General features: G+C 39.4%; 1 protein-coding gene across 1 annotated transcript in view; it reads right to left on the bottom strand.

The window, feature by feature from the left end:
* FBXL13 (F-box and leucine rich repeat protein 13) overlaps window positions 1-27055 on the bottom strand; it is a gene marked incomplete at its 3' end in the record, with an annotated part of 168686 nt that overhangs the window by 26955 nt on the left and 114676 nt on the right. The window contains exons 14-17 of the mRNA XM_080665207.1: window positions 26462-26579; window positions 26200-26362; window positions 22492-22611; window positions 21612-21738 (exon numbers count right to left, since the gene is read on the bottom strand). Of these exons, the coding sequence (XP_080521333.1) occupies window positions 21612-21738; window positions 22492-22611; window positions 26200-26362; window positions 26462-26579 (528 nt within the window). The remainder of the gene's footprint in view (window positions 1-21611; window positions 21739-22491; window positions 22612-26199; window positions 26363-26461; window positions 26580-27055) is intronic.

Below are 27055 nucleotides of genomic sequence, written 5' to 3'. Positions count from 1 at the left end.
ATCTTGTTACCTATTTCCAAGTAAATGTTATCTAAATCAATACAAATCTTAAAGACCCCTAAACTCAAACCTTTATTTTGAAGATATTTAATGTGGCTAATGAATCTGTTTTTCAATAAATTCTTATTTGTCTCACCTAAAAATCTTTAGCTGATTTTATTATGTTTAATTGCTTGAAAAGAGAGAACAGATCTTTATATGAAGGCCTGTGGACAGATAAACATTCATCAATAGCCCACTTCTTTTTCAGTTCAAAAGCTTTCTTTCTTCTTATTTTAAAAAAAAGATTGCCCTCTTCAGTTTAAATTTAATTATAGTTTATATATAATACTAGAGGCCTGATGCACAAAGATTTGTGCAAGAATGGGCCTTCCTTCTCCTGGCTGTTGGCACTGCCTTCGCTTCAGCCAGAGCCGCCTTTCCGCCTTCCCGCCTTCCCACGCTGCCCAGAGGCACAGAGCTGCTGGGGTGGTGCAGAACGCCTTCATCGTCACCATGGCGACGATGCAAGCATCCCGCCCTGCCCCCAGCTGCTCAATGCCTGCATATGCAAATTAACCCACCATCTTTGTTGGGTTAATTTGCATACTCACTCCTAATTGGCTGGTGGGTGTCAGGAAGGTATGGTCAATTTGCATCTTTCTCTTTTATTAGTGTAGATTAGTTTCTTGTGTAAATATAGTGATTCAACCTTCATATACCTTACAATGTGATCACCACTCTAAGTCGTAATCATCTATTACTGTGCAAACTTACCACAACGTTATTGACTATATATATTCCCCTTTACCTTTTTCACCCATCCCCACACCCACACCACTTTGGCAATCATCGGTTTTAATTGCTATTTTATGATTCTGTTTTTGTTTTGTTTGTTCATTTTATGTTTGTTTAAGATTCCATGTTTAAGTGAAGCCATATGGTATTTGTCTTTCTCTGACTTATTTCACTTAGCCTAATACCTACTTGGTCCATTATGTTCTTGCAAATGGCAAGATTTTATTTTTTTATTGCTGTGTAATATTCCATTGAGTGTGTGTGTGCATGTGTGTGTGTATCAATAAACACTTAGATTGCTTCCAATTCTTGGCTACGGTGCAATGAAGATAGGAGTGTGTATATGTTTTCAAATTAGTTTCCATTTTCTTCAGATAAATACCCAGAAGTGGAATTGCTGGGTCATATGGTAATTCTATTTTTAGTTTTTTGAGGCAGCGCCATACTCTTTTCCATAGTGTCTGCACCAATTTGCATTCCATTAACAGTGCATGAGGGTTCCCTTTTCTCCACATCTTCAACAATATGTTATTTGTTGACTTTCACATGATAGCCTTTCTGACTGGTGTGATGTGATATTTCATTGTGGTTTTTACTTGCAATTCTCTGAAGACAGCCCTTAAACTTTTTATGAGTGGTTTTGCTTTCCCACTTCTCAGTACTTCCCCCATAAACTGTCATAACTCTCAGATGATGAACTGATTAATGCGCCTTATATAGGCCATCCTCCGGTTTGCAATCAGGATCACATTACTTTTATAATTCTGTAAGATATGTTTCCTAGATTAGGTGGACAAGGAGAGTTTCTTCTCATTCTATTGTCCCAGAACTGGCTGGCAGGGAAAATCCCAAAAATAGTATATGAATTTCTCCTTTAAAATTTTATTTACAGGATTGGTTTACATTTTAATGATCTTAAACACAACATTTGGACCATAATTTAAAATGACTATGAAAATATTATGTTTCTTTTTTTAAATGATGCACATAAAAAATCCAGATCAAGGGGGAAAGTGCTTAGAATTCTTATTAAACAAAGCCACTTTAAATTGCAATATCTAATTTCAGTTAACATTTTTGTACACCACCCCAAAATAAAATCACTTTGTTTATTCTTTTAATTATTTTATTACAAATATAAATTCTTTTGTTAAGAACACATTATGTTTTCTGCCTCCTTGTTTCAAAACAAAGAATGACCAAACCCTGTGGAGCCATTCACATGTGGTCTGTGTTCCAGATATGGATGCTATTTTATTCATGTTAAAAGAACTGGATTTAGGTATTCCCCCAACAGAAACCATATTGTTTGAACAAAAATATTAAGTAAAAGATGCAAGGTTTTTCTTTTTGCCCTGTACTTGATAGTAGCTAAATATGTTTTACTATATTTATTATGTAGCCAAGTTAGAATTTTTTTAAGATGAATTGGAAATTAAGTACACTTGCTAACTGTGACATTTAACAATCTACATTCTTTTTACCACTTTATTGAAAATCACTAAAAATTAATATTCACTAATATTAAAATAGAATTCCTTGTTTTATCACTATAATTTCTCATTAAAATGTATGACCTCAAGCCCTAACCGGTTTGGCTCAGTGGATAGAGCATCGGCCTGCGGACTCAAAGGTCCCAGGTTCGATTCTGGTCAAGGGCATGTACCTTGGTTGCAGGCACATACCCAGTAGGGAGTGTGCAGGAGGCAGCTGATCGATGTTTCTCTCTCATCGATGTTTCTAACTCTTTATCCCTCTCCCTTTCTCTCTGTAAAAAATTAATAAAATATATTTAAAAAAAAATGTATGACCTCAAAATTTTATTACTTAACATAATTAGCCATTTGGTAAAAGCAAATCAAAACCACAATGAAATGCCACTACATACATACTAGGATAGCTGTTCTTAACAAGACAGATAATAAAATATCTTGGTGAGGATGAGAAGAAATTAAAACTCAACTGTTGATGAGAATGTGGAATGCTCCAGTCACTTTAGAAAATAGTCTGGCAGTTCTTCAAAATGTTAAACATAGAGTTACCATATGCCCCAGCAATTTCACTCCTAGCTATATATCCAAGAGAAATGAAAATATATGTCAACACAAAAGCTTGTACACAAATATTCCTAGCAGCATTATTCATTTAGAGAAAAAAAGTAAAACTAGCCAAATGTTTCAAATGATGAAAGATAAATGTGTTATAGTCATACGATGGAATATTTGGCAATAAAAAAGTACTGATGCATACTACTATAGATGAACATTTAAAACCTTATGCTCAGTAAAAGAAGCCAGACCTAGCCCCAGCCAGTATGGCTCGGTTGGTTGGAGCATAGTCCCGTGCACCAATGGGACACAGGTTCGAGTCCCAGTCTGAGCACATACCCAGCTTGAGGGTTTAATCCTCTGTCGGGTGTGTGCAGGGTTCATTTTATTCATGGCTTTCTGACTCAGAAGCTTTTCAGATTAATGACTTAAAGAAATCAGAACCGGCTAGGTAAAATGTTCTACTTGGCACCATGAGGCTCGTAAAAGCTCCAAATTAGGAGGTGTTCTCTGAAACAAGTGATGGTTCCAACATTTTACAGACTTTCTTTATACTTTTACAAAGTCTTAAATCTCAGGTCTGGGCAAAATACACTCATTCTTAATTCAAATTCATTTGATAGATATACTGTATATTTAGCATGTATTTATTATACTGATCAGGCTCTGGGGTAGAAACTGGGAGTATAAAGGTCAATGAGGTACAGTATTTGCTCTCAAGGAGCCCACAGTCTGGCATGGAAAATAGGCATATACAACAGATTATTACAACCCAGTAAAAGGTAAATACTGTGCACAGTGGTGGTACCATAGAGGGATGATGAGGCCAGCCACTGTGGATTAGAGAAGACTCCATGGAGGAGAATCATAAGTTGCCAAGAAAACTATAGAGAGGAAACATTCTAGGCAGAAGGGTCAGAATTGCAAAAGCATTAAGATTTAAAACAATATGGCATGTATAGGGAACTATACAGCATGGCATGAATAATAATTTTGTTGTTGTTGTCAATCCTCACCCGAGGATATTTTTTCCATTGATTTTTTAGATAGAGTGGAAGGGGTAAGGGGGAGGGAGAGGGAGAGGGAGAGGGAGAGGGAGAGGGAGAGGGAGAGGGGGAGAGGGAGAGGGAGAGGGAGAGGGAGGGAGAGAGAGAGAGAGAGAGAGAGAGAGAGAGAGAGAGAGAGAGAGAGAGAGAGAGAGAGAAACATTGAAGTGAGAGAGACACATTGATTGGTTGCCTCCCACTAGCACCCCAACCGGGGCAGATCAAACCTGCAACCAAGAAACATGCCCTTGTCTAGGAATCAAGCCCATGACTCTTTGGTGAATGGACCAATACTCTAAACATTGAGAATGCCAGCCAGGGCAATAACAAAAAAATTTTTTTAAATATCTGAAGAGCTGACCCAAGAATTTCTCTTAAGGAGAAAACTGTGGGGCTTTATTTTGGTTTTGTTTTAATACCCTGTTAAGTGCTTGGGATAAAAGTCCTGGGGGTTGGCTGGTGCCCTGCTTTTACTTCTGGGAGGGAAGGAAAGAGGACAGAAAAAATAAAGAGGAATGAAGAACCAACAAGGTGGAGTAATTGTGCCTCAGTGGGGCAAAGGCAGATGAATGCTTACTTTGCAGGAAAATTGTAACATCATGAAAATTTAAAGCTTCCTTCATTTCCTTCAAAAGTTAGCTACACTCATGAATGCTTTGCAGGAAAGGTTTTGGTTTTGTTTTCCTAAAGTGTAAGGAGGAGCAAAAGTTAATCAGGTGAAGCACAGAGGAAAGCAGCTGGTATGGCAGGCTGGAAGAATCAGGATTGCAAGTTGGACGAGAATGCGAGGCCCCAGAAATTCGTAAGACTCTTGGTGAGCACTTTGCTCCTTCGTAGGCCTTGGAATTCAGGAGCCTAATCAGAGGGCCCAGGAGCCCCTAGTAGTTGATTTATATTATAGCTCTGGTATGAGGGTCACTGAAGGACCTAAGACCCAAAAGGAAGTAGGCACCAAGTCACAAGAACCTTGTACATTATTCTGAGGAATTTGGATTTCATCCCATGCAGCAGAGGTAAACAAAGCTTTCCCTTGTAGGGAATATGAGCTGCCACATAAGTGACCATAATGCAAAAAAGAACAAGGACGTGTTTCAAGAGAGATATGATGGGCCACAGAGCAAAAAGTCATTGCTTCCAGTTGGCGGTTTAGAAGGGACTTTCATGGAAAAAGGAGAATTTAAATTAGGGCTTAAAGACTAAGATTTTGACAAGCAAAATAATGAGAACAGTGTTTCAGGCTGAGAAAACAGCATGAACAAAGACTGCATTTGGAAAGTGTGAGTTGTTTGAGAAGTTATTCAGTTTGGGGTCACTAGCAGTAGTGAGAGGGGACATCGAACACTGCCGGGAACAGATACATGGACACAGACATTTAGAAGCAGACAAGTCCTTGAAAACTATTCTTCCCTCCTTCCCAATATTACATCTGGAATTGTTTAGCTAATGGATATCACCAACATAAACATAAAGCATTCGTCCCCTTATTTTAAAATAGCCGTAGTAAGGTTCAAAGAATGGTACAATGAATACCTATATACCCTTTACCTAAATTCACCAATTATAAACATTTTGCCACATTTGCTTAACACTACGAGTTGTGTGTATGAACATACATAGTTTTATTAATATACATGTATGAATATAGCTTTATATTTATACATATACTACATATAGTATATATATACATATATATACTTAAATATGTACATATATACACACATACATTTCTCTGAGCATTTGAGAATAAGTTTTAGATATCATGATGCTTTCCTCTAAATATTCTCTCTGCATCTTATTAGGAATAAGAACATTTTCCTATGTATTACCTATAATAATAAAAGCGTAATATGCTAATTAGACCAGACAGCCGAACGATCTTCTGGACATCATTCCAGACAAAGCCATGGGGGCCACGGCAGAGGTGGTTAGGGGCAATCAGGCAGGCAGGCAAGTGGTTAGGGGAGATCAGGCAGGCAGGCGAGTGGTTAGGGGCGATCAAGCAGGCAGGCAAGCGGTTAGGAGCCAGTGGTCCCAGATTGCGAGAGGGATGTCCGACTGCCGTTTTACGCCCGATCCCACATCGTGCCTAAACCGGCAGTTGGACATCCCCCGAGAGGTCCTGGATTGCGAGAGGGTGCAGGCTGGGCTGAAGGACCCCAACCCCCATGCATGAATTTTGTGCACCAGGCCTCTGGTGTATATACTAGTATACCTAAAATTAACAGTAATACCATCTCTATATATAAAAGCCTAAGCGACTGAACAACCGATCAACTGTTGACCAGACCCTATGATGTGCACTGACTACCAGGGGGCAGACGCTCAACGCAGGAGCTGCCCCTTGGTGGTCAGTGCGCTCCCACAGTGGGAGCGCTGCTCAGCTGACTGACGGGTGCCAGACACAGGGCTCACGGCTGGCGAGCACTGCTGGGGCGGCACCATTCTCTCCTAATCGGGACTGACTGGGTGCAAGCCTGTGGCAGGCATAGCGGGGCTGGGATGAGTGGGAGCAGCAGGCAGGAGCAGGCGTCATTGGACTGCCAGTTTCAGCCCAATCCCCAAGGGACCCCACCAGTGCACGAATCTGTGCACCGGGCCTCTAGTACTAATATAAAGTCAATATTCTAATATTTTTTTATCCAGGACTCAGTCAGTTCATCATTGCATTTTGTCATATCTCCTTAGTCTTTTTTTCTTTAAATTTTGTCTTTCAAGACATTGACTTTTAAAGATCCCAGATGTGAATAGACACTTATCCAAAACAGACATACAGATGGCCAATAGACATATGAAAAGATGCTTGCCCGGCTGGTGTTGCTCAGTGTTTGAACATCAACCCATGAACCAAGAGGTCACCGGTTCAACCTGAGTTTCAGGTTCAATCCCCAGTGGGGGGGCATGCAGGAGGCATCTGGTGTTTCTATCTCTCTATCCCTCTTCCTTTCTCTCTCTCTAAAAATGAATAAAAAATATATTTTTTAAAGAGATGTAAATTAAAACCACAATGAAATATCACCTCACACCTGTCAGAATGGCTACCATCAATAAATCAACAAACAACAACTGCTGGCTAGAATGTGGAAAAAAGGGAATCCTAGTGCACTGTTGCTGAGAATGCAGACTGGTGCAGCCACTGTGGAAAACAATATGCAGTTTCCTCAAAAAAATTAAAAATGGAACTGCGTTTTGACCCAGTGATCCCACTTCTGGGAATATATCCTCTAAGAATCCCAAAACACCAACCAGAAAGTGTATATGCACCCCTGTGTTCATAGCAGCATTATTTTCAATAGCCAAGATCTGGAAACAATCCAAGTGCCCATCCTATCTAATAAAAGAGTAATATGCAAATTGACCATCACTCCAACACACAAGATGGCTGCCCCCATGTGGACACAAGATGGCCACCACAAGATGGCCAGCAGGGGAGAGCAGTTGGGAGGAAACAGGCCTGCAAGGGAGGGCAGTTGTAGGTGATCAGGCCAGCAAAGGAGGGCAGTTGAGAGGGACCAGGCCTGCAAGGGAGGGCAGTTGGGGGCAATCAAGCCTGCAGGGGAGGGCAGTTAGGGGTGATCAGGCTGGCAGAGGAGGGAAGTTGGAGGCGACCAGGCCTGTAGGGAAGGGCAGTTAGGGGTTACCAGGCCTGCAGGGGAGGGTAGTTGGGAGGGACCCAGGCCTGCAGGGGAGAGCAGTTGGGGGGGACCAGGCCTGCAGGGGAGGGCAGCTAGGGGCAAACAGGCTGGCAGGGGAGCAGTTAGGCATCAATCAGGCTGGCAGGGGAGTGATTAGGGGTGATCAGGGTGGCAGGCAGAAGCGGTTAGGGGCAATCAGGAAGGCAGGCAGGCAAGCAGTTGGGAGCCAGCAGTCCTGAATTGTGAGAGGGATGTCCGACTGCCCATTTAGGCCCGATCCCAGTAGGGATCGGGCCTAAATGGGCAGTCGGACATCCCTTGAGGGGTCCCAGATTGGAGAGGGTGCAGGCTGTGCTGAAGGACACACACCCCTGTGCACAAATTTCGTGCACCGGGCCTCTAGTCAGTAGATAAGTGGATAAAAAAAAGCTGTGGTACATTTATACAATGGAATGTTAGGTGGCCATCAAAAAAAAAAGAAAGAAAGAAAATTTTACCTTTTAGACAGCACTGATGGACCTGGGTATTATTATGCTAAGTGAGATAAGCCTGTCAGTCAGAGAAAGACATGATCTCACTTATAGGTGAATCTAATGAACAAAATAAACTGATGAAAAAATAGAAATAGAGGCATGAATACTTGGAACTAACTGACAGCTGTCAGAGTGGAAGACGGGGAGAGGGGGTAGACAGGATGAAAAAAGGTGAAGAGATGAGCCAAAGAAAATATATGCATAGCCAATAGACACAAACAACAGTGAGGTGATGGCCAGAGGGAAGTGGTGGGGGGGCAGGTGCAGGGGCTGGGTGGAGGCACACAAAGGGGGGGATGGAAATGGGGACATCTGTAATAGTGTCAACAATAAAAATAAAGTTATAAAAAAGAATGAATAATGAATGAAATTTTTCAACATTTGTAAAAAATTAAATAACTTGCAAAAAACCAATACTTGAGTTCATTAAGTGTTTTTGTATATCAATAAAGGATTATATAAAATATTAACACCATGCTTAATTCCTTTACACAGACTCCAAACAATTCTGGGCAGTTTGGAGTATATCTGTTTCAAACAACTTAATAGGACAAAAACAGGAATATTGAAGCAAAATACTAAGCTATGAATGTTAACATGACAAGAACATATATAGATGAACAATTTTATTTTACAGAAATTGCTAGAAACATCTCTATCTTCAAATTACTTGATCCATCTGTGAAGTTTGACCCTGCTGACACAATATCCTGCTTTTTGAAACACCACCTCCCTTGGTTCCCATGACATCACTCTGAATTCTCACCTCACCTACTTCTTTGCATGTTCATTTCCGTTTTCTTTCTGTGTTCATGTTCCAACTTTGCCCAATAAGTGCTAGCATTCCCTGGAGCTTTGAACTTGACCTCTCGTCTCCTTCTGTCTCTCATCCTTGGCTTCATCCATTTCAACCATCTCTGAGTCTAATCTCTCTCCTGCACTCCAGGTCTTGTTTCACAATGGAAAATTAGACACCTGAATGTGCCATAAGCACCTCAAACTCAGCGCTGTGACTTTCAGAGGACTGGCCTTCAAACTGGACACCACAAAGTTTCAATGGATTCTTTCTAGTCTTTGTTAGTTTCAGCAAGGAGTCTAGTTAAAAGTGAATGGCTCACAGTGGAATTGTCATTGATCTAAGTACATTGCTTCTTCCTCTGCATTTTGCAACTTTTATGACCCTTATAAGGGGTCCTTGCTGGGAAATTTTTTAGAAGTGTAATCTATACAACTTTTAGGATATTTGATATTTTAGTACAGGATATTAGAAAACCCATTCTATGAAATAAGATGGAATGGAGTACCCAGGAGTCTAGGATGATTGAAAACTCTGATGTAATTATTGGAGGTTAGATCATGGAAAATCTAAAAAACGAAAGATCCTTGACAATCAGCAAACATAAGCAGCCTCCTTTCTTCCTGCTTTTTTTTCCGAGGATACAATGGGACATGAGTTGTGATACAGAAGGTAGAATGGGGGAGGGGTGAGGAGGGGGTTGTTAAATGCTTGTGTAAATTGTCTGCTTTCAGTAATGCTTGAATGGGAATATTCCTAAATTCTATGATTCCTTGCCAAACATACTGAGGAACAAAACAAAACAAAAATGAAAATTCTGAAAGTCAAATGGCTATTTGTCTTCTTTTTGTCACCCAGTCCCAAAGGGGCCCATACTATGGAGAGATGTGTCGTGGTGCTGGAATTAAACATATCTAAAATGGAATTCAGCATTTTTCTCCACGTCCTAATCCCTCCCTTAGATTCTTTTCCTGGCTAATGATACCACCATGTCTACAGTTGACCAGTTAAAACCCTGGGCATTGTCTATGTCTCCTCCTCTCCCCTTTGCTCCCCATATCTAGCCAATCAATCACCAAGCCCTATCTGAACTACCTCCTAAACATCTCTCATACATGTCCCTTCTGCCACTACTATCAAAACCTCGTTATTTCTAGCTATCATTGCAGTAGTTCGCCCTTTCTTACATAGATCTTCCTTACTGTCATTTCTGTGCCCAAATCTGTCGGAGTCCTTCTATGCAGAGTTCTTCAGTGTTTCCCATTGCGTATAGCATGTTGTCTGAATCGCTTTGCGGGCATCCAAGACCACTCACATTCTTCCCTCCACCTCCTTCTCCAGCTTCATCTCCCGCCACATCTCCTGACTTCTTGGGCCATACTCTGACAATATGAAGTCACCTTCCAACAGATAACTTTTTCTCATGACTTCATGCCTTTTGACCTGCTACTTCCTCCACTGAGAATGTTCTTCTCTTCTTTGCCTGACAACCTACCAAAGCTTTCAGCTGCACCTCAAAAGCTGAAAAGCCTCGCCTGACTTCTTCACAGAGACATAGCACCCACTTTCCAACACCTCCACTCGGCCAAGATACAAGATCTGGGCACAAGTCTGTATTACAACAAATATGCCTCATTATTTCATAAATCAAGTTAATTATTGCTGAGATGTATTGAATACTTACCATGTGCCAGGCATTATGTTAAGCAGTTTGCTTTCGTTATCTTATTTAATCCTCACAACACTGAGGAAAAGTAATATTATAATCACTTTTCCAAAGAGAGGGAAATGGAGGCCCAGAGAGGTCAAGTAACTTGCCCAAGGTCTCACAGTGTGCAGGCACCAGCCAGGATGTGAACCCACACTCTGAACTCATGCTTTTCATAATCTGTAACCATGTAGTGCTGTTACTATTGTTGCTGTTTTGACACTAGACTGTACCTTGAGACCAGTACTATGGCTTTAAAATGAGTACTCCCAGAACTTAGCACAGTGTTTGACACAGTTGACAATGAATAAATTACTTGTGAATGAACAGTCTATAAAATTAGCTGTTTTTAGTAGACCCAGTTTTCTCTTATCTTGCTGGCACACTCTCAGAATTCTTATTTGGAATCTATTTCCCTTGGTGAATCAGTGTTTATATTTCATATGTTTCTTTCTGAGAGATTTGCTCTGTTTGGTTCTGCTTACAACATTATTTGATGAATAAAGGACAAAACTTCTACTTGGAAATATGTTTTATCTCGATTATACATTCCCTTTCCAGAATCACTGATAACACTGTCTTTACAATGTCCTTGAAAATGTATCTTAACCTCCCAAGTGATTTTCCCTTTTATACTCTGGTTAGTGATTACAATTTTGTAAAAATAACTTACCCTTCCTTCTGAGTTATTTTTGTTTGTTTCTATTTATTTGGCTGTTAGTATGAATTTTGTTAGTATGAATTCTTTTTTACAGCTATCAACCTCCCTGACCTAATTTATTGATCTACAGAAGGAAAGTAGGCTTTGGTCAACACATAGAAATAGGTCCTGTATATATTTATAGAGGGAAGAAAAATCAGCATCTCTGTTACCTAAAAATAGAGCAACTTGCCTTGAGACTGTTTGCCTCTTACCTGATGGAGGCAGAGAGGAGGGTTATGCCACCAAAGAATTTCCTTGAAGGAAGTGACAAGCTTAAGTTGGCCACTGCTTTTTGCAATGTTTTTGGTAGGCGTTTTGCTGGAAACGGGACAACTGACTGAAACCTCTGCGAGGAAAACCACTATTGCTAGTTATGGAACCAGCAGACTTATACGGATAAGACCAGCGGCTGGAGAGAGGGGCCTGGAAAGGACTAAGGAGAGGTCCAGTTTTATCTGAAAAAATACAAGGGCAGACTTCTTGTTATGTACAAATCCTTTTGTCTCTGAGTTAGCCTGCTTCCTTTTAACTTCCATTCTTTCTATTTCTTGAATCCCAAGTGATTTCATATGTTTCCTGCCTCAGAGGTTTTGCTTCACCGAACCTCAGGCTTTGTGTGTGTGTTCCCTGCAGATGGGTGGTCTCTTGAAAGAGTATCATCAGATTAAGACATGCAGCTGTAAGCACTCCCTCTCCAGCGCAGAGCTTTGCTGAGAGAATGTGGAATTTAAAGAAGCCGTGTTTGGTTGAGAGGAGGGAAATGGTACCAGACCCATTCACTCACTGACACACTGGTCAAATATTTTATATTGCTCTTACATTCTGGGCATTATGCTAGGCATCCCAAAGACGGGATGATCCAGCCTCTGCCCTCAAGAAGCGCATAGTGCTATAGGGAGACAGACTTGGAACAAATATTAAAATATAATGAGCTGATTGCTTTAGTGAAGGCATTATAAAGTATGGTGGAAACACAAGACAGGGAAATCCTAAGCCTTCCCAGGAATTCCAGCAAAGCTTCACACAGCTGAAACTTAAAAGATAAGGGGAGAGGACGTTTCAGACAGAGGGAATAACTTGCAGAGATGGGAAGGCAAGGAGAGCTTCACTTGGGGAGCCATATAAGAGAGTAAAGGTAGGCAGGGGCCACTTCAGGAAGAGCCTGGCCCTTCACACTGGATTATTTAGACTTTATACTGTAGTCACTGTGGGGCTCCTGTAGAATTCTGAGCAAGGAAGTCAAAGGTTCAGATTTGCATGCTAGAAGATCACACTGCAGCAGAGTACATTTGAGGACAGTGATATTTAAAGCAAGAGAGGTTAGTAAGAAGAAATAGTGCTTGAACTATGGCAGTTGCAGCAAGGAGGGAGAGGAGAAGGGGAAGAGATATAAAAGATATTTAGACTAAAAAGATTGTTAAAGTTCTCACATTGGCTTCGTTCTGTTCAAGGATATTATTTAGTCATAGATTATTTTTGGCTAGAAATATCTGAAACTGGATGACCTTATAACATATACAATTAAAATTAACATGGATATCACATGCCAATATTTAATTAGGATTTTTTGCAATTTAATTTGAAAATGATTTGTGTGCTATTTATAATTCAAGAGTCATTATTACTGTGAGATCATGTAAGTAGGAAACACCCTTCTAGGGAACTATGCTGTAATGTGGCAGACGTAAGATTACAGTACCCTGGGAACTAAAGAATGCTTACTTATTCAGAAAAACACATAGAGACATTGATGTCACCATGTGATTTATGTTTTCTTAAAGAAAAAAATGCATCAATAAAGTAAAACCTATTGATATTGCCTTGAAATGATATTGATTGAGAAGTATGATTTTCTGATAATTATGACAGCATGAAAAATATTTATTATAGATAAAATTAAGTCAAAGTATCTTAAAATCTTGACTATTAGCTTATGTCAAGATGCTTTATGTCATAATCATCAGTAATTACTTGTTCAGCATCTACCTACCTAGGCACATGAAAAATGGAAAGACAAGTAGCCACAATAATCAAACAAGAAGAAGAAATAAAAGGCATTCAAATTGGGCAGGAGGAAGTAAAACTGTCATTATTTACAGATGACATTATATTATATACTAGAGGCCCGATGCATGAAATTTGTGCATAGGGGGATGTGTCCCTCAGCCCAGCCTGCACCCTCTCCAATCTGGGACCCCTCTCACAATCCAGGACTGCTGGCTCCCAAATGCTCACCTGCCTGCCTGCCTGATCATCCCCTAACCACTCCCTTGCCAGCCTGACCAATGCCTAACTGCTCCCCTGCCAGCCCGATTGCCCCTAACTGCCCTCCCCTGCCAGCCTGGTCACCCCTAACTGCCCTCCCCTGCAGGCCTGGTCTCCCCCAACTGCCCTCCCCTGCAGGCCTGGGTTCCCCCAAACTGTCCTCCCCTGCAGGTCTGCTCACTCCCACGTGCCCTCCTCTGCCAGCCCGGTCACCCCTAACTGCCCTCCCCTGCTAGCCTGATCACCCACAACTGCCCTTCCCTGCAGGCCATCTTGTGGTGGCCATCTTGTGTCCACATGGGGGCAGCCATCTTTGACCACATGGGGGCGGCCATCTTGTGTGTTGGAGTGACAGTCAATTTGCATATTACTCTTTTATTAGATAGGATATAAAACATTAAAGACTCTACTGGAAAGCTACTAGATCTAATAAACAAATTCAGTAAAGTATCAGGATACAAAATTAATATTTAGAAACAGGTGGCATTTCTATACATCAATAATGAACTATCAGATAAAGAAACTAAGAAAACAATCCCATTTACTATTGCGAAAAAATTAATAAGGTACCTAGGAATATATTTAACCAAGAAGATAAAAGACCTGTACTTGAAAAACTATAGAACACTGAAGGAAGAAATTGGTGAACCTTTTCACCCAGTGATCTGCCTTCTAGGATTATATCCTAAAATTCCAAAATACCAATCATAAAGAATATATGCACCCCTACGTTCATAGCAGCATTATTTACAATTGCCAAGATCTGGAAACAGCCCAAGTGCCCATCAGTAGATAAATGAATTAAAAAATCTGTGGTACATTCACAGGATGGAATGCTATGTAGCTGTGAAAAAAAAAAAAAAGCTAAAGAAATTTTACGTTTTGCAACAGCATGGATGGGTCTGGAGATTATTATGCTAAGTGAAATAAGTCAGTCAGAGAAAGACAGATACCATATGATCTCACATAAATGTGGAATCTAAATAACAAAAATAAACTGACGAACAAAATAGAAACAGAAGCATGGATGCATGGAACCAACTGACAGCTGTCAGAGTGAAGGGGTGTGGGGGAACTGGGTGAAAGAAGGTGAAGGGATTAGTCAAAGAAAACATATGCATTAACAATAGACACAGACAGCAGTGTGGTGATGGCCAGGGGGGAGGCGGGGCGGGAGCTGAGTGGAGGTGGACTAAGGGAGTGGGAAGAATAAGGACATTTGTAATAGTGTCAACAATAAAAATAAAGTAAAAAGAAAGTTGAAAGGACAAGCATCTCAGACAGAAGGTACAATGTGTTTAAAGGTCCTGCAGTAGAAAAGAATTGGCTTGTTTAAGGAACTAGAGCAATGGTCGGCAAACTCATTAGTCAACAGAGCCAAATGTCAACAGTACAACGATTGAAATTTCTTTTGAGAGCCAAATTTTTTAAACTTAAACTTCTTCTAACGCCACTTCTTCAAAATAGACTCGCCCAGGCCATGGTATTTTGTGGAAGAGCCACACTCAAGGGGCCAAAGAGCCGCATGTGGCTCGCGAGTCGTAGTTTGCCAACCACGGAACTAGAGGATGGCAGTGGAGCTAGAGGAAAGGGAATGAAGTGAACAGATGCATGAAATGTTATCAGAGGGGGTAAGGCAGGAATCTGTTCAATCAGTGGTAAATGTTCTTTCAAATTTTGGTCTTTTCCTGATTTAATTTCTCTGTTCTGTTAGACACTGTTGGTTATTCCCTCAACACTCATTCACACATGACTACATTCACCTGGTTCTCTTATAACCCTTTTCACCATCTTTCTTTAGTGTCCTTCGTAGATTCATCATCTTCTTCCCGATCCTTAAATATTTTTTTAAATATATTTTATTGATTTTAGAGAGGAAAGGAGAGGGAGAGAGAGAGAGAAACATCAATGATGAGAGAGAATCATTGATTGGCTGCCTCCTGCACGCCCCCTACTGGGGATCGAGCCCACAACCAGGGCACGTGCCCTTGGCCAGAATCGAACCTGGGACCCCTCAGTCCAGAGGCTGACGCTCTATCCATTGAGCCAAACCAGCTAGGGCCGGATCCTTAAATATTGATATTCTGTTGTGTTCTTCCTGGGTGCACATTTCTTCTCAGTCCCCACACTATTTCTTAGGATCTTGGTCATATTCCCACTTTCATGCTCATGACTGCCATATCTAAATCTCCCTTCAGGGTCTCTCTCCCAAGCCTTTGGCCTGAATATTCCATACACTCTCACTCAGTCTGATAAAATGAAGTAACTTTTCCCTCAAAACCTATTATTTTTCTTATATTATCTTTTTTGAGGTAGGACCGCAATCCACCCAAAGTCATATTTTTGGAATCATTCTTATTCTTCAATCTCCCCCTCTTCTATGTCCTCATCTTCCACAACAAACCAATCACCAAATTATTTCAGTTTTACCTCCTACGTATTCTTGAATATGTTCTTCCCATGCTAGTTCTGGCCTCTGAGTTAATTCAGGAACTCACCATCTTTTTTTTTTAATACTAAAATGATCTCCACTGGTCTCCCTTCCTCTAATCTATTCCCTAGAGAACAACCAAATAATCTATATAAAATAGGAGGCTGTCTAGCACTGTGACTACCCTACCAATTGTTGCTTCACCTTCATTGGTTCAAGTCCAAGCTTCTGGCACAGCATGAAATTCCCTCAGTCACATCTTCTTTTCATGGTGTATTCTAGTAGTACACCAAGCTACATAAAGTTCCTTAACAAGCATGTATTTCCATGCTTCTGTGTTGTGCTGGCTGAATTAAGATATCCTTTCCTCTGCTTCCTCTATCATTACAACTGCCACAACATATTTAAATTATCCATACTTACCTTTCCAAATTGGGCTGTAGAGAATAGGTCTTATTCACATTTGATAACTCTACAGCTCAGCATTTGTTCTTTCATTTAATTAATATTTATCTACTACTCCCCAGAGTTCTGGGAAAGCATCAGTAAGCAAAACTAAGTCTCAGTCTTCCTGGATCTCACATCCTAGTGAGGGGACTCCAGGAGATTGCCTAAATAATGGGCACTCCAGATCTAGTACTCATAGTGAAATTTTTTGAAAATTTGACAAATGAAAATCTTCTTAAACCACTGTCTAAGCACACCGTCTGGAACATTGTCTGACTCATTTTCCCTTATGAATATGGTGGTGACTAAGGCAACTTAAGCTACAAATTGAACTGCCCTGTTTGTGGATTCTGTGGTCTTTAGTAAATGATAAGTCTGACTGGTGTGAAACATTTTTCCATATAAATGGAGCTATAACATCATTTTCAACCAATTCTCTGGAGTAGGAAGGGAATAAATGACATCCCATTTAATAAGACATTAAGAAAAACTATAGAAGATTAAAGATACTTTAAAAACTATTACATTAGTGATCTATTTCCCCTCACTTATGAGCCCTGTCCTCTTTATATTAAAGAGGAAAATTGACATATTTCCTCTTTCCCTAAAGTGCTTATTAGATAACTTCTTTTAAAAAAATCTTTATTGTTGAAAGTATTACGTATGTATGTCCCTGTTTTTTTCACATCTACTCCTTTTAGCCACCTCCCCGCCCCACTCCCCTCCCCCACCCGGGCCTTCACCACCCTATTGTCTGTGTCCATGGATTATGCATATTAGATAACTTTTTAACTTTTGTTCATGGATGATATAATACATTAATCACTATTTTCTACAAAGGAATGGCTAAAAACAATAAAATTGTTGTAAGAAGTGTATACAGTTTGAAATAACTGTGTTCCCTTTGCTTTCCTCATTTAAATTAGCTCTCTCAAATAAAATCTTTCTAGATTTCTAAATGTCTGTATTTTTGCCTTTGCTAATTAACCTCATGAGTTTCCATGAGTTTCAGAATACAACTTCCCTTCATCCTTTGCAAACCTATAAAGTTCTTGTACCTCTGAGGAGTGAATTACAATGATTTTCCTGCTTATTTCCTGAGCTCTCTACCTCTCTATAACACTATCTTACAGGTGACTCAAACTAAACACGGCCATTTTCCCAACCTGCAGCAAACCTGCTCCTCTTACTGTGGAAGGCACACAGGTTAGTAAGGGACACTACCATTTATACTGACGCTTAAGCCAAAAATCTGGCATCATCTTTGCTTCCCTCCCTCTCATCTATACCCCTGTACTCAGTCTATTTCTGTCTCCTGTTTATTCTTCCTTCTAAATGTCTCTCAAATCTTCAGACTTTGCTCCAGCCATCTCCCTGGCTTTAGCCCTAAAGCAGACCCTCATAGCTTTTCACCTGGATTACAGCTTCATAATTGGTCACCAGTTCACTTATTATTCCCATGCCCCTCCTGCAAACAGAGTGATCTTTTTAAAATGTCCATCTGACCATGTCTAATTGACAGTACTGAATGTCCTTTTATTGCCAAAAGGACAGAGAACAAATTTCTCAATGTGGCTTCTCGGCCCCTCACAACCTGGCCCCTGCCCATCTCTCAAACATCATCTCTCACCACTCTCCTCACAATCAAGCCATACCTAATTCTGCAGATTTCCTGGATGCCACCATACTTTTAAGCCCCTGTATCTTGGTTCAGACTATTTTGTTGGTTCAGCCCATACCCATTTTCCTTCTATTGAAAAAGGTCAGGTTTGCCTGGCTGGCATGGATCAGTGGTTGAGCGTCGGACTATGAAACAGGAGGTCACAGTTCGATTCCCAGTCAAGGCACGTGACTGAGTTGAGGGCTCGATTCCCAGTGTGTGGCGTGCAGGAGGCAGCCAAGCAATGATTCTCTCTCATCATTGATGTTTCTCTCTCTCTCCCTCTCCCTTCCTCTCTGAAATAGATATATATTATATATGTATTTAAAAAGATCAGGTCTTACTTGAGCCTCTGAGCCAGGTTGGTTCCCTTCCCTTTGGTTCCCACATCTGTCACAATTTGTAACCATTTGCTCTGCGCCTGTCTTCCACTAGAAAGTAAGTGCTCAGAAGAGGGGTCATGTTTTATTCATTCTGGCATCCCCAGAACTGAGCACAAAGCAAATATTTAACTGAGTACTGCGATTCTAACTGAAAAGTCATTATGAAAAAGAATGAAAGTGAACATAGTTATTAGAAAACATAAGAAATGTTTTTCCCCCAAAAGGCACAACTGGTCACATTTGATCTCTCATAAATATCTGTAACTTTCAGAGATTAAATCTCAAATGTTAAGTCTGTAATCCAATTTGCATTTCATCAGACCTACAATCCAGACTTAGTGTTCAGCTGCCCAAGTTGACAACTAGGCTGGTTTATTTTAATTTGATTGTTAGAGGTTAGCTTCCACAGCTGTTGTGGTACTGTATTGTCAATCATTTGCCTGGTAGATCAGAGTTTTACTGATTTGGAGGGGGGAAAAACAACAACCTTCAGAAGACTTCTTTTTTGATCTTTTAGCAGAAAACAATTAGCACTCTTCCCCATAGATGTGCATTTACTGCTCTCTCAGGTTGTGAATATTCTTTATAAGAAAATGAAAACAGCAAGTGAGGCTGTCATTTTCAGTTTTAAATTGTCCTCATTAGGTAATTTTTTAATATATCATCTTTGAAAATAAAACTAAGTTTTCCCCAAAAGCTAAAAACTAAGAGCATTTAAAGTTCACTCCCTTCATTCAACAAATGTTCACCAGGCCCTGCAGGCTTGTGATGAGTTCTGTGGTGGCATTATATTCTAATGTATTTTATAATGTGCTTTGACCCTCTATTTCTTCTTACCCTGTGACTCTTCAAACAACAGCTGGGCATTCTCTCTGTATGTGTCAGGGAAGGGTTTTTACAGAAGAACACAGGAGAGAAAAAAATCCTTCCTCTTCAAACTTTTATGACTTTTAAGCTTCAAATCCTTAAACCCTGAAACACTTGGGGCATAACATTTTTTAAAACCATGCAACCAGTTTGAACATTTTTTCCACCCCTAGAATAGATATGGAATCAATGCCAAGAGAAAAGAAGAGGAACAAAGAAGAGAGGAGAGGAAAAGAGCAGAGGAGGAAGGAGAAGAGAAGGGAGAAGAAGAAAAGAGAGGAAAGGTAAAGAGAGGGGTAAAGAGAGGGGAAGGGAGAATCACATGGAAGCAACAGAATGAAATGCTGGAAGATCCCCCCTAGATCTGTTCTGGACCTCCCTGGACTCTATTCAGCTGGACAGAAAGTAGGAATCTTCTGCTAGAATTGGGGTTCTAAATAAATGAGAACCAATGTCACCTTTCCTGGCAGGCCTGTGAAAAGCAACAAGGCACCTGAGTTTTCATGTGCTCATCATGTATCAGCCAAGACCTAATGAGGAAAACAGAAATAACGCTATTTCAAATTGAGGAAATAGAGTCATTGTGACAGGGAATTGGCTACATAGGTGGTAGAGAACCTGAAAAGCTGAAGGGATAATGACAGAGTCTAAAGATTAGCAGCGGCAGGAAGCCACTACTAACTCTATATTGGAAGGACAATGGGAAAAGGTGGTGTTATTGGAGCCCAGGGGCAAAGGTTACCCAGGAAAGTGGAACCACAGGAGGCCTGAGTAGACAGTTGATCATAAATGAAATGCAGCTGCTAATGATGATGCACATAAAGGTGGAAGAAAATCCTGGCTTCTTCCTTCTTCTGACCCTTCACAGGTGCCCACACGCACCAAACCCAATTAGAATTTAGTTAACATGAATCAGCCAATCTGTAGCAGAGTGAGAGATGGGTGAGGAATGGGTCTGAGGGCAAATATACCCTGAGAGCAGGAAAATGTCTTCAGGGGATGTCTAGGACTATGGACCTAAGACAGCCTCACAGAGTCCCCATGGCCTCGCATGACCCAGACGAAGACAGAGCAAGGCACATATGACAAGAGTGCCTGGAGAATTGAAGGGGCCTTGATGCTGGGACACAGAAGACACATAAGGATCTACCTAGACAGGAAACCAAATACCAAATGGGCCCTCAGAGATCTCAGTGGATTCCAGCAGAAGACAACATTGAGAAGGTAAGACTTGACCCCGCCATAATGAATTAGCTATGTATAACTGCTCCCCACCCTCACTCTCATACCACTTAATGATACTCCAAGGAAGGGGGAGGAGACCATCTAGCAGAATAGAGCGTGAATCTAAATTCTCTATTAGACAAAGAAAGAAAAGCCAATAAGCAGACTTAGTCCTTCATCTAAAAGAGCCCACTGAATGATGGGGAAGGGTAGACACATAACCCAGATGCCAGTAATACAGTGAGAAACAGGTCATGTTGAAGATTGCACTGGGGCTGGAGATGCACATGGAGAAGTTCCTATACTTGTCTGTGAGGTAGGGCTTCTCAGAGAAGGCATCACAGACAGGTGATATTTGTTGAGTTTAAGGGATTAATAGGGATTTAGTAAGCAGATGGAGGGGAGAGCCTCCCCTTTATTGTCTTCCTATATCCCTCCTAATGCACTTCAAGAGAAGCCAGTACATTACTTATCTAACTACAGCCCATCTAAGTCTTTCAGCAACATGGCAAATCTCTCCGGGTTTATCATCCATTTGATTAGTAAATGAGGCAGTGCTGAAGTGACAGGATGCATGTGACCTGAGTTTCAACTCTAATGGGTAGCACCAGCAGCTTGCAGGAAATGAGGTTCTATAAATGTATTCTTTTGTACATTTGATGAGGCCATTTCTAGACTTCGGTTTTGAACTGGCCTGAGGTCTCAAGGCACTCAGGTAGTCTTGCAGAATATGCAAGCCACAAGAAAAATCTACTTAAGCCATCTAAAATATATTATTTCCACATTGACCAACTTCTATTATGAAACAAATTTCAGATCAATCATGTAGCACTCCGATCTGTCAGGACTCTCCTTCAATATTGTATTTTGCCATTTTTTAAACAGAGAAGCAAGACCAGGATTTACAAGTAATCATCTATCACTATTCCAGAAACAATATTCCTAAACTTGCCTTTTATAATCTAATATTTTAAGAACTAAAAGTAATTGTTGTTCTTTTCATTGTTCACAAAATGGAAAATGATTATATTACAGAAAACAAACATTACTGAACTGTTTTGAATATGTGTGGTTGTTTTTGTTTTTTTTACCTCATTAGAGATATTTGTTCCAGAGAGATCTAGTGATATCAAGGAGTAGATGTTTACGATACATTCAACTCCTGAGTCAGTCAGCTGTTCACAATTTCGTAAACTCAAATAGTTTAAGTTTTGGCAGCTGAAAGAAAGTATCATAAAAAATAATTTTAGCTTTTAATTACTGTCAGTAACAATTTCTTCACATAAAAACTATCTGGGAAAGCAAATGGTATTGAAGCAAGGGTTTTACTTTTCTCAACATAAAAGTAAGCTTAAAAGTGGAAAATAATTTGGAATTACAAAGGTGGATGAAAAGGAGATGGGCTATTATATAAGGCATTCTTCCTGTGATTTCATTTCATATTGTAATTTCTAATAAGAAAAAAAATATATCACATACATATCATGTAAGTAACACAATGAATGATCACTAAAAGTGCAAAGTTAATTTTCTTACTTATCCCTTATGAGTTTGCAATGGGAATTGGGCTTGACCCTTAGTGTACACATGACCTCCGACGAGTAAGGAGAATCAAGAATAAATCCACCAGCTAGAACATCCCTTAGGAAATGCTTGAGTAAAGGTTTACATGGAGATAATATCCTTGAAAAGTACTGCGAAGTCACTCATGCCTAGATATTCATAACTTCATGAATGATCAATTTCAAACTTTCTCTAAGGTGAAATTAATAAGAAACATCTCAGATACAATTAAAAGATTAGTTTAATCTATGACTTCAATGTCTTTTATTTTATTTCATTGAATATTGGACCAGCTTTTGGGCTGGTCCTGATGTTTTTCAAATGGCTTTGAAGTTCTATCTCTGATCTCTCCTTATTAGTAAATATACAGTTACTAATGATACGATGCAAAATATTGTTTTATCATACCGCTCTGATAGTCTCAGAATAGTGGCATCACCCACTTGGATACAGTTACTTAAATTTAGCTCTCTTATCTTTGTGCTTGAAGGACCATCAAGAAATTGCTTTAGTCCTGTATCACCAATTCTGTAGGAAAGAGTAAAAACAGCTTTACATGTGATTTGATATGTAAGTATATAGAATACTATTTAAATAGCAGTTACTACCCCCATATATTCCAAAATAGCAAGATAATATCTTTCTACTGGTATTTTGTCAACATTTTATTTTTTTATTATTTTTTTATTTTTTTAAATATATTTTATTGATATTTCACAGAGAGGAAGGGAGAGGGATAGAGAGCTAGAAACATCGATGAGAGAGAAACATCGATCAGCTGCCTCCTGCACACCTCCCACTGAGGACGTGCCCGCAACCAAGGTACATGCCCTTGACCGGAATCGAACCCGGGACCTTTCAGTCCGCAGGCCGACGCTCTATCCACTGAGCCAAACCGGTTTCGGCATTTTGTCAACATTTTAAAGCCAAATTTGATTATATAGCTTTTAGTTTAATTTGTTTTAAAAGTATAAATGATAGTAATAGAAGTTTTAATAAAAATGCTATTCCTCTTCACGTAAGTGTCATACTAATTATAATTATTAAAGAAACAGATGGTCCTTAAGGTGTCTCTCTCTTGGATTAAAATGTGATCAAGCTAAGCAATCCCTGATGCAATATCCTCAAAAGAAAAAGACCAAAACTTAAGAGACTAACAGTCACATTACTGCTAGAATCTTGGAGGAATTTCCACTAAATACAAGGTCAATTTAGTTGGACTAGAAACCCAATAAGTGACCTATGGATCCTTTCCTTTTGAAGCAGAGAAAATCTAGATATATAAAAGCTTTTAAATAGCAAAATATGTAAGAAATACAAGTTGGTAGTTACAAAACAGTTACAGGGATGTGAAATACAGCATAGGGAATATAGTCAATCATCCTATATAATAAAAGCTTAATATTCTAAGTGTCCAGTCATCCAGTCATTCGTTCAACCAATCAAAGCATAATATGCTAATGATATGCTAAGGGAGCTAAACCGCTCGCTATGGTGTGCACTGACCACGAGGCAGCAGACAGTCGACCAGTCAACCAGTTACTATGATGTGCACTGACCACCAGGGGGAAGATACTCTGACCAGTAGGTTAGCTTGCTGCTGGGGTCCGGCTGATCGGGACTGAGCGAGATGGGCTGGACACGCCCTGGAGCCCTCCCGCGGCCCCTCCCAGGCCCTGATCGTGCACCTGTGGAGTCCCTCAGCCTGGCCTGTGCCCTCTCGCAACCTGGGACCCCTCAGGGAATGTTGGAGAGCTAGTTTTGGCCCAATCCTGCTGGCCAGGCCGAGGGACCTCATTGGTGCACGAATTCATGCACCAGGCCTCTAATATTGTAATAACTATGTATGTTGCCAGTTGAGTACTGGAAATATCAGGTGGAACACTTTATAAAGTATATTATTGCCTAACCACTATGCTATACACCTGAAACTAATACAAAAAAATATTGAATGTAGCTGTAATTGAAAAATAAAATTTTTTAAAGTAAATAAAATAAAATAACAAAACATAACCTAGACATTAAAAATAAAAAAGATAAAAAGTATAAATAGTAGAATGCTTAGAAGCAAAAGAAAACCAAATGTATCAATTTTATAATAATGATACATATTAAAAAGTTGAAAATATTCCCTATTAAGACAGAGACTCTCAAATTTATTTAATAAAATCTAGTCATAAGTAGTCTATAAGAAACATATTTAAAATAAAATAACAAAAAAAGAAATTGCAAAGATGTGTTAGCAAACTTAAATAAAATTAATACAGGTTTATTGATTCCAATAATTTAAAAGTTGTGGGAACTTGCTTCAAAACTTCATATACAGTCCATTTTTAAAGGTTTGGTGTGTGGTTAAGAAAATGTATATTCTTTGACTCATCTGCTTATTGTTTTAGGTGTATCTTTCATAGATGGATTTTAAAAATCGAACCTGAAACTCTGACACTAAACCTTCTCGGTCTTTTCACCTTATGTTATAGTCTTTTATAAATTTCTCTTTTTTGTTTTTTACTCTGATGTCATGGAAGTGGTTATCTTCCAGCTCTGTTCTTCTCTCTTCAGTGAGTTCTAATCTGCTGATTAGCAATCCATTGAGTTTCTTTATTTCAATAACTACATTATATTTTTATTTCTAAAATTGGTTTTTATTTTCAAATAAATCTAGTTATTTTTACATTTGGTTGCCTGCTCATGTTTCTGATTCCATTATTTATTTCTTCAAACATAACATACATAGTTACTTAATATTCCAAATCTGATAATTCTAATATATGAATTACTTGAAGATCAAATATATTTTGCCATTTCTGGTGACTCCTTTTCATGGTGACTCCTATTTTTGTACATTTGATAATCTATAATTATGAACACCGATTTATTTGATCTTAACCTATGGTAACCCTGAAATCCTAAATAGAGATGCTTTCCAATAGAGAAAAAGCTTTAAGCTAACTTCTTCCAGAAACCTGAGTCCTTTGAAGGGTTTTATCAGCTATACTGCCTGAAGCAGAAAACCTCCATTTATTTTAAAATTAGTTAACCTGCAGAAGCCTGAGTGAAATAGAATAAAGATCAATAATTAATATTTCACATATTAATACAGATAAGATTAGCTGTTATGCACACACACACACACGCATGTATGTACACATTCACATATGCACAAATACACATTGTGCTGGTATCATGATGTAGGAGTTTGTCTGTGATTCTCAGTATCATGATGCCAGCTTGCTCATGAGCTTGCAGTCAAAATACCAGCTGGGGCTTCATTCATATGAAGGCTTGACTGAGACTGGAGGGTCTGCTTCCAAGCTCACTCTATGGCTATTGGCAGGAGGCCTAAGTTCCTTGCTGCCCATTGATTGGGGGCCTCATTTCCTAATCTCCATTTCAAATTCTATGTTACCCACCCCTCCCAGACACATGGTGCTTCTCCATCTTAATAGACAACCTGGCTTAATATTTCATGTAACTTAGCTTATTACTCAGACTCGTCTTATGTTTTCCCAGATATTAACCAACATCCTAGGATCAAATGCTATTTTGTTATCTTCTGGCCCAATAATATTACAAGAAACTTACATAGGCAAGAAGCTGAGATATTCATTGGTGAAGAGGTTTCAGCAATAATTTCATCCTTGCCCACCTGAGAATACCAGGATAGAAGCCCAATAGTAGCCTCACTGAAAACAGGGTTTTAGTAAGGACTTACCATCTATCCATCTGTCAGCAAATTCACACAGGAGAAATCTAACTAGTACCCAAGATTGGTTCCTCATAAGCAAGTTTGAAAGTCCATTTTGGAAAAACCTCTTAACTGAACCAGCTGTGAGAACACTCACTAAGAAAGATAGTCCATAAGTCTTTTTATGAATTCATTTAATTTTACAAGGTCCTGTGATTCCACATATCCTGAGCTTTCCCTGAGAATCTCCCGGCATCGCCTATAGCCAGTCTGGTTTGGGTACCCCTCCTTTGTGTTACCACAGCCTCTACGCTTACCTCCACTTAGACTCCTGACTTTCATGTTTACTATCAATGAGCTCTTTAAGGAAGCCTGGCACAATACAGAGTTTCAGTGTTTCTTGAATATATGACTAAATGACTCATTACCTTATACAATTTGCCAAATTCAACACACTAAGTTGCTTCAAAGGTGAGAGTGACTTGAGGCTACTATCCGTTATTCCCTTGCAGTTCGCCATGTAAATGTGACTAATGTTTGGATAATGCTTGTCTATATATTTGAAGCATGAATCAGTAATTCTTTTATTTCCTGTTTAAAAAAAAACAAACAGAAGAAAAGATAAGTACTGCATTTAAATTGCCACAAGAGTAAAAGTTAGTGCTGAACCACATTTTTAATATTACAGACCTTCAAATCGGATCTTTGTGAGGTTACAATTAGAGAAGGCTTTGAAAGCAAGATCGGAAATATGTGGCGAACCAATGAAAACCACTGATGTAATACGAAGACAATGCTCAACTAAAGCCTTTAGAAGAAGAAAAGATTATTAAATTAGCCACAGCACAAGTTTAATGAGGTCATTTTTTCCTAAATATTTTCAGAAACACATTAACCATTAAATTTTCATTTTTTCAAAGAAAACGAGACTTTTTTCAACATATTTTAGTATACATACATTAGAATAATGCAGAGGAATCAGAATTAAATCATGTTATGAAAGTATGGGAAAATATGAAAAAATACAATGCTGGAAAAAATCACTACATTTAGAAGCTTCACATGTAGAGCTAAACTTAAAATTTATGCTTAGGCTATATCACTGAAACAAAAATATCCTAACTGTGAAACAAAGTTTCTTAGGACATTTAAGGATTCAAATGTCCAAATGTATGTGCGTAAATTTTAAATGATTTTCTTACTATTAAAAAAACAAATATGAAAAGCCCATTCATATTTTTAGTAATTCAAGTCACTAAAAAGTGTGCCCATTTAATGGGAGTG

This window comes from Plecotus auritus, assembly GCF_963455305.1.
Source record: "Plecotus auritus genome assembly, chromosome: 4".
Classification (NCBI taxonomy): domain Eukaryota; kingdom Metazoa; phylum Chordata; class Mammalia; order Chiroptera; family Vespertilionidae; genus Plecotus; species Plecotus auritus.
Note: the sequence above shows the minus strand (reverse complement) of the source record. Positions and strands in the feature narration are given on the sequence as shown.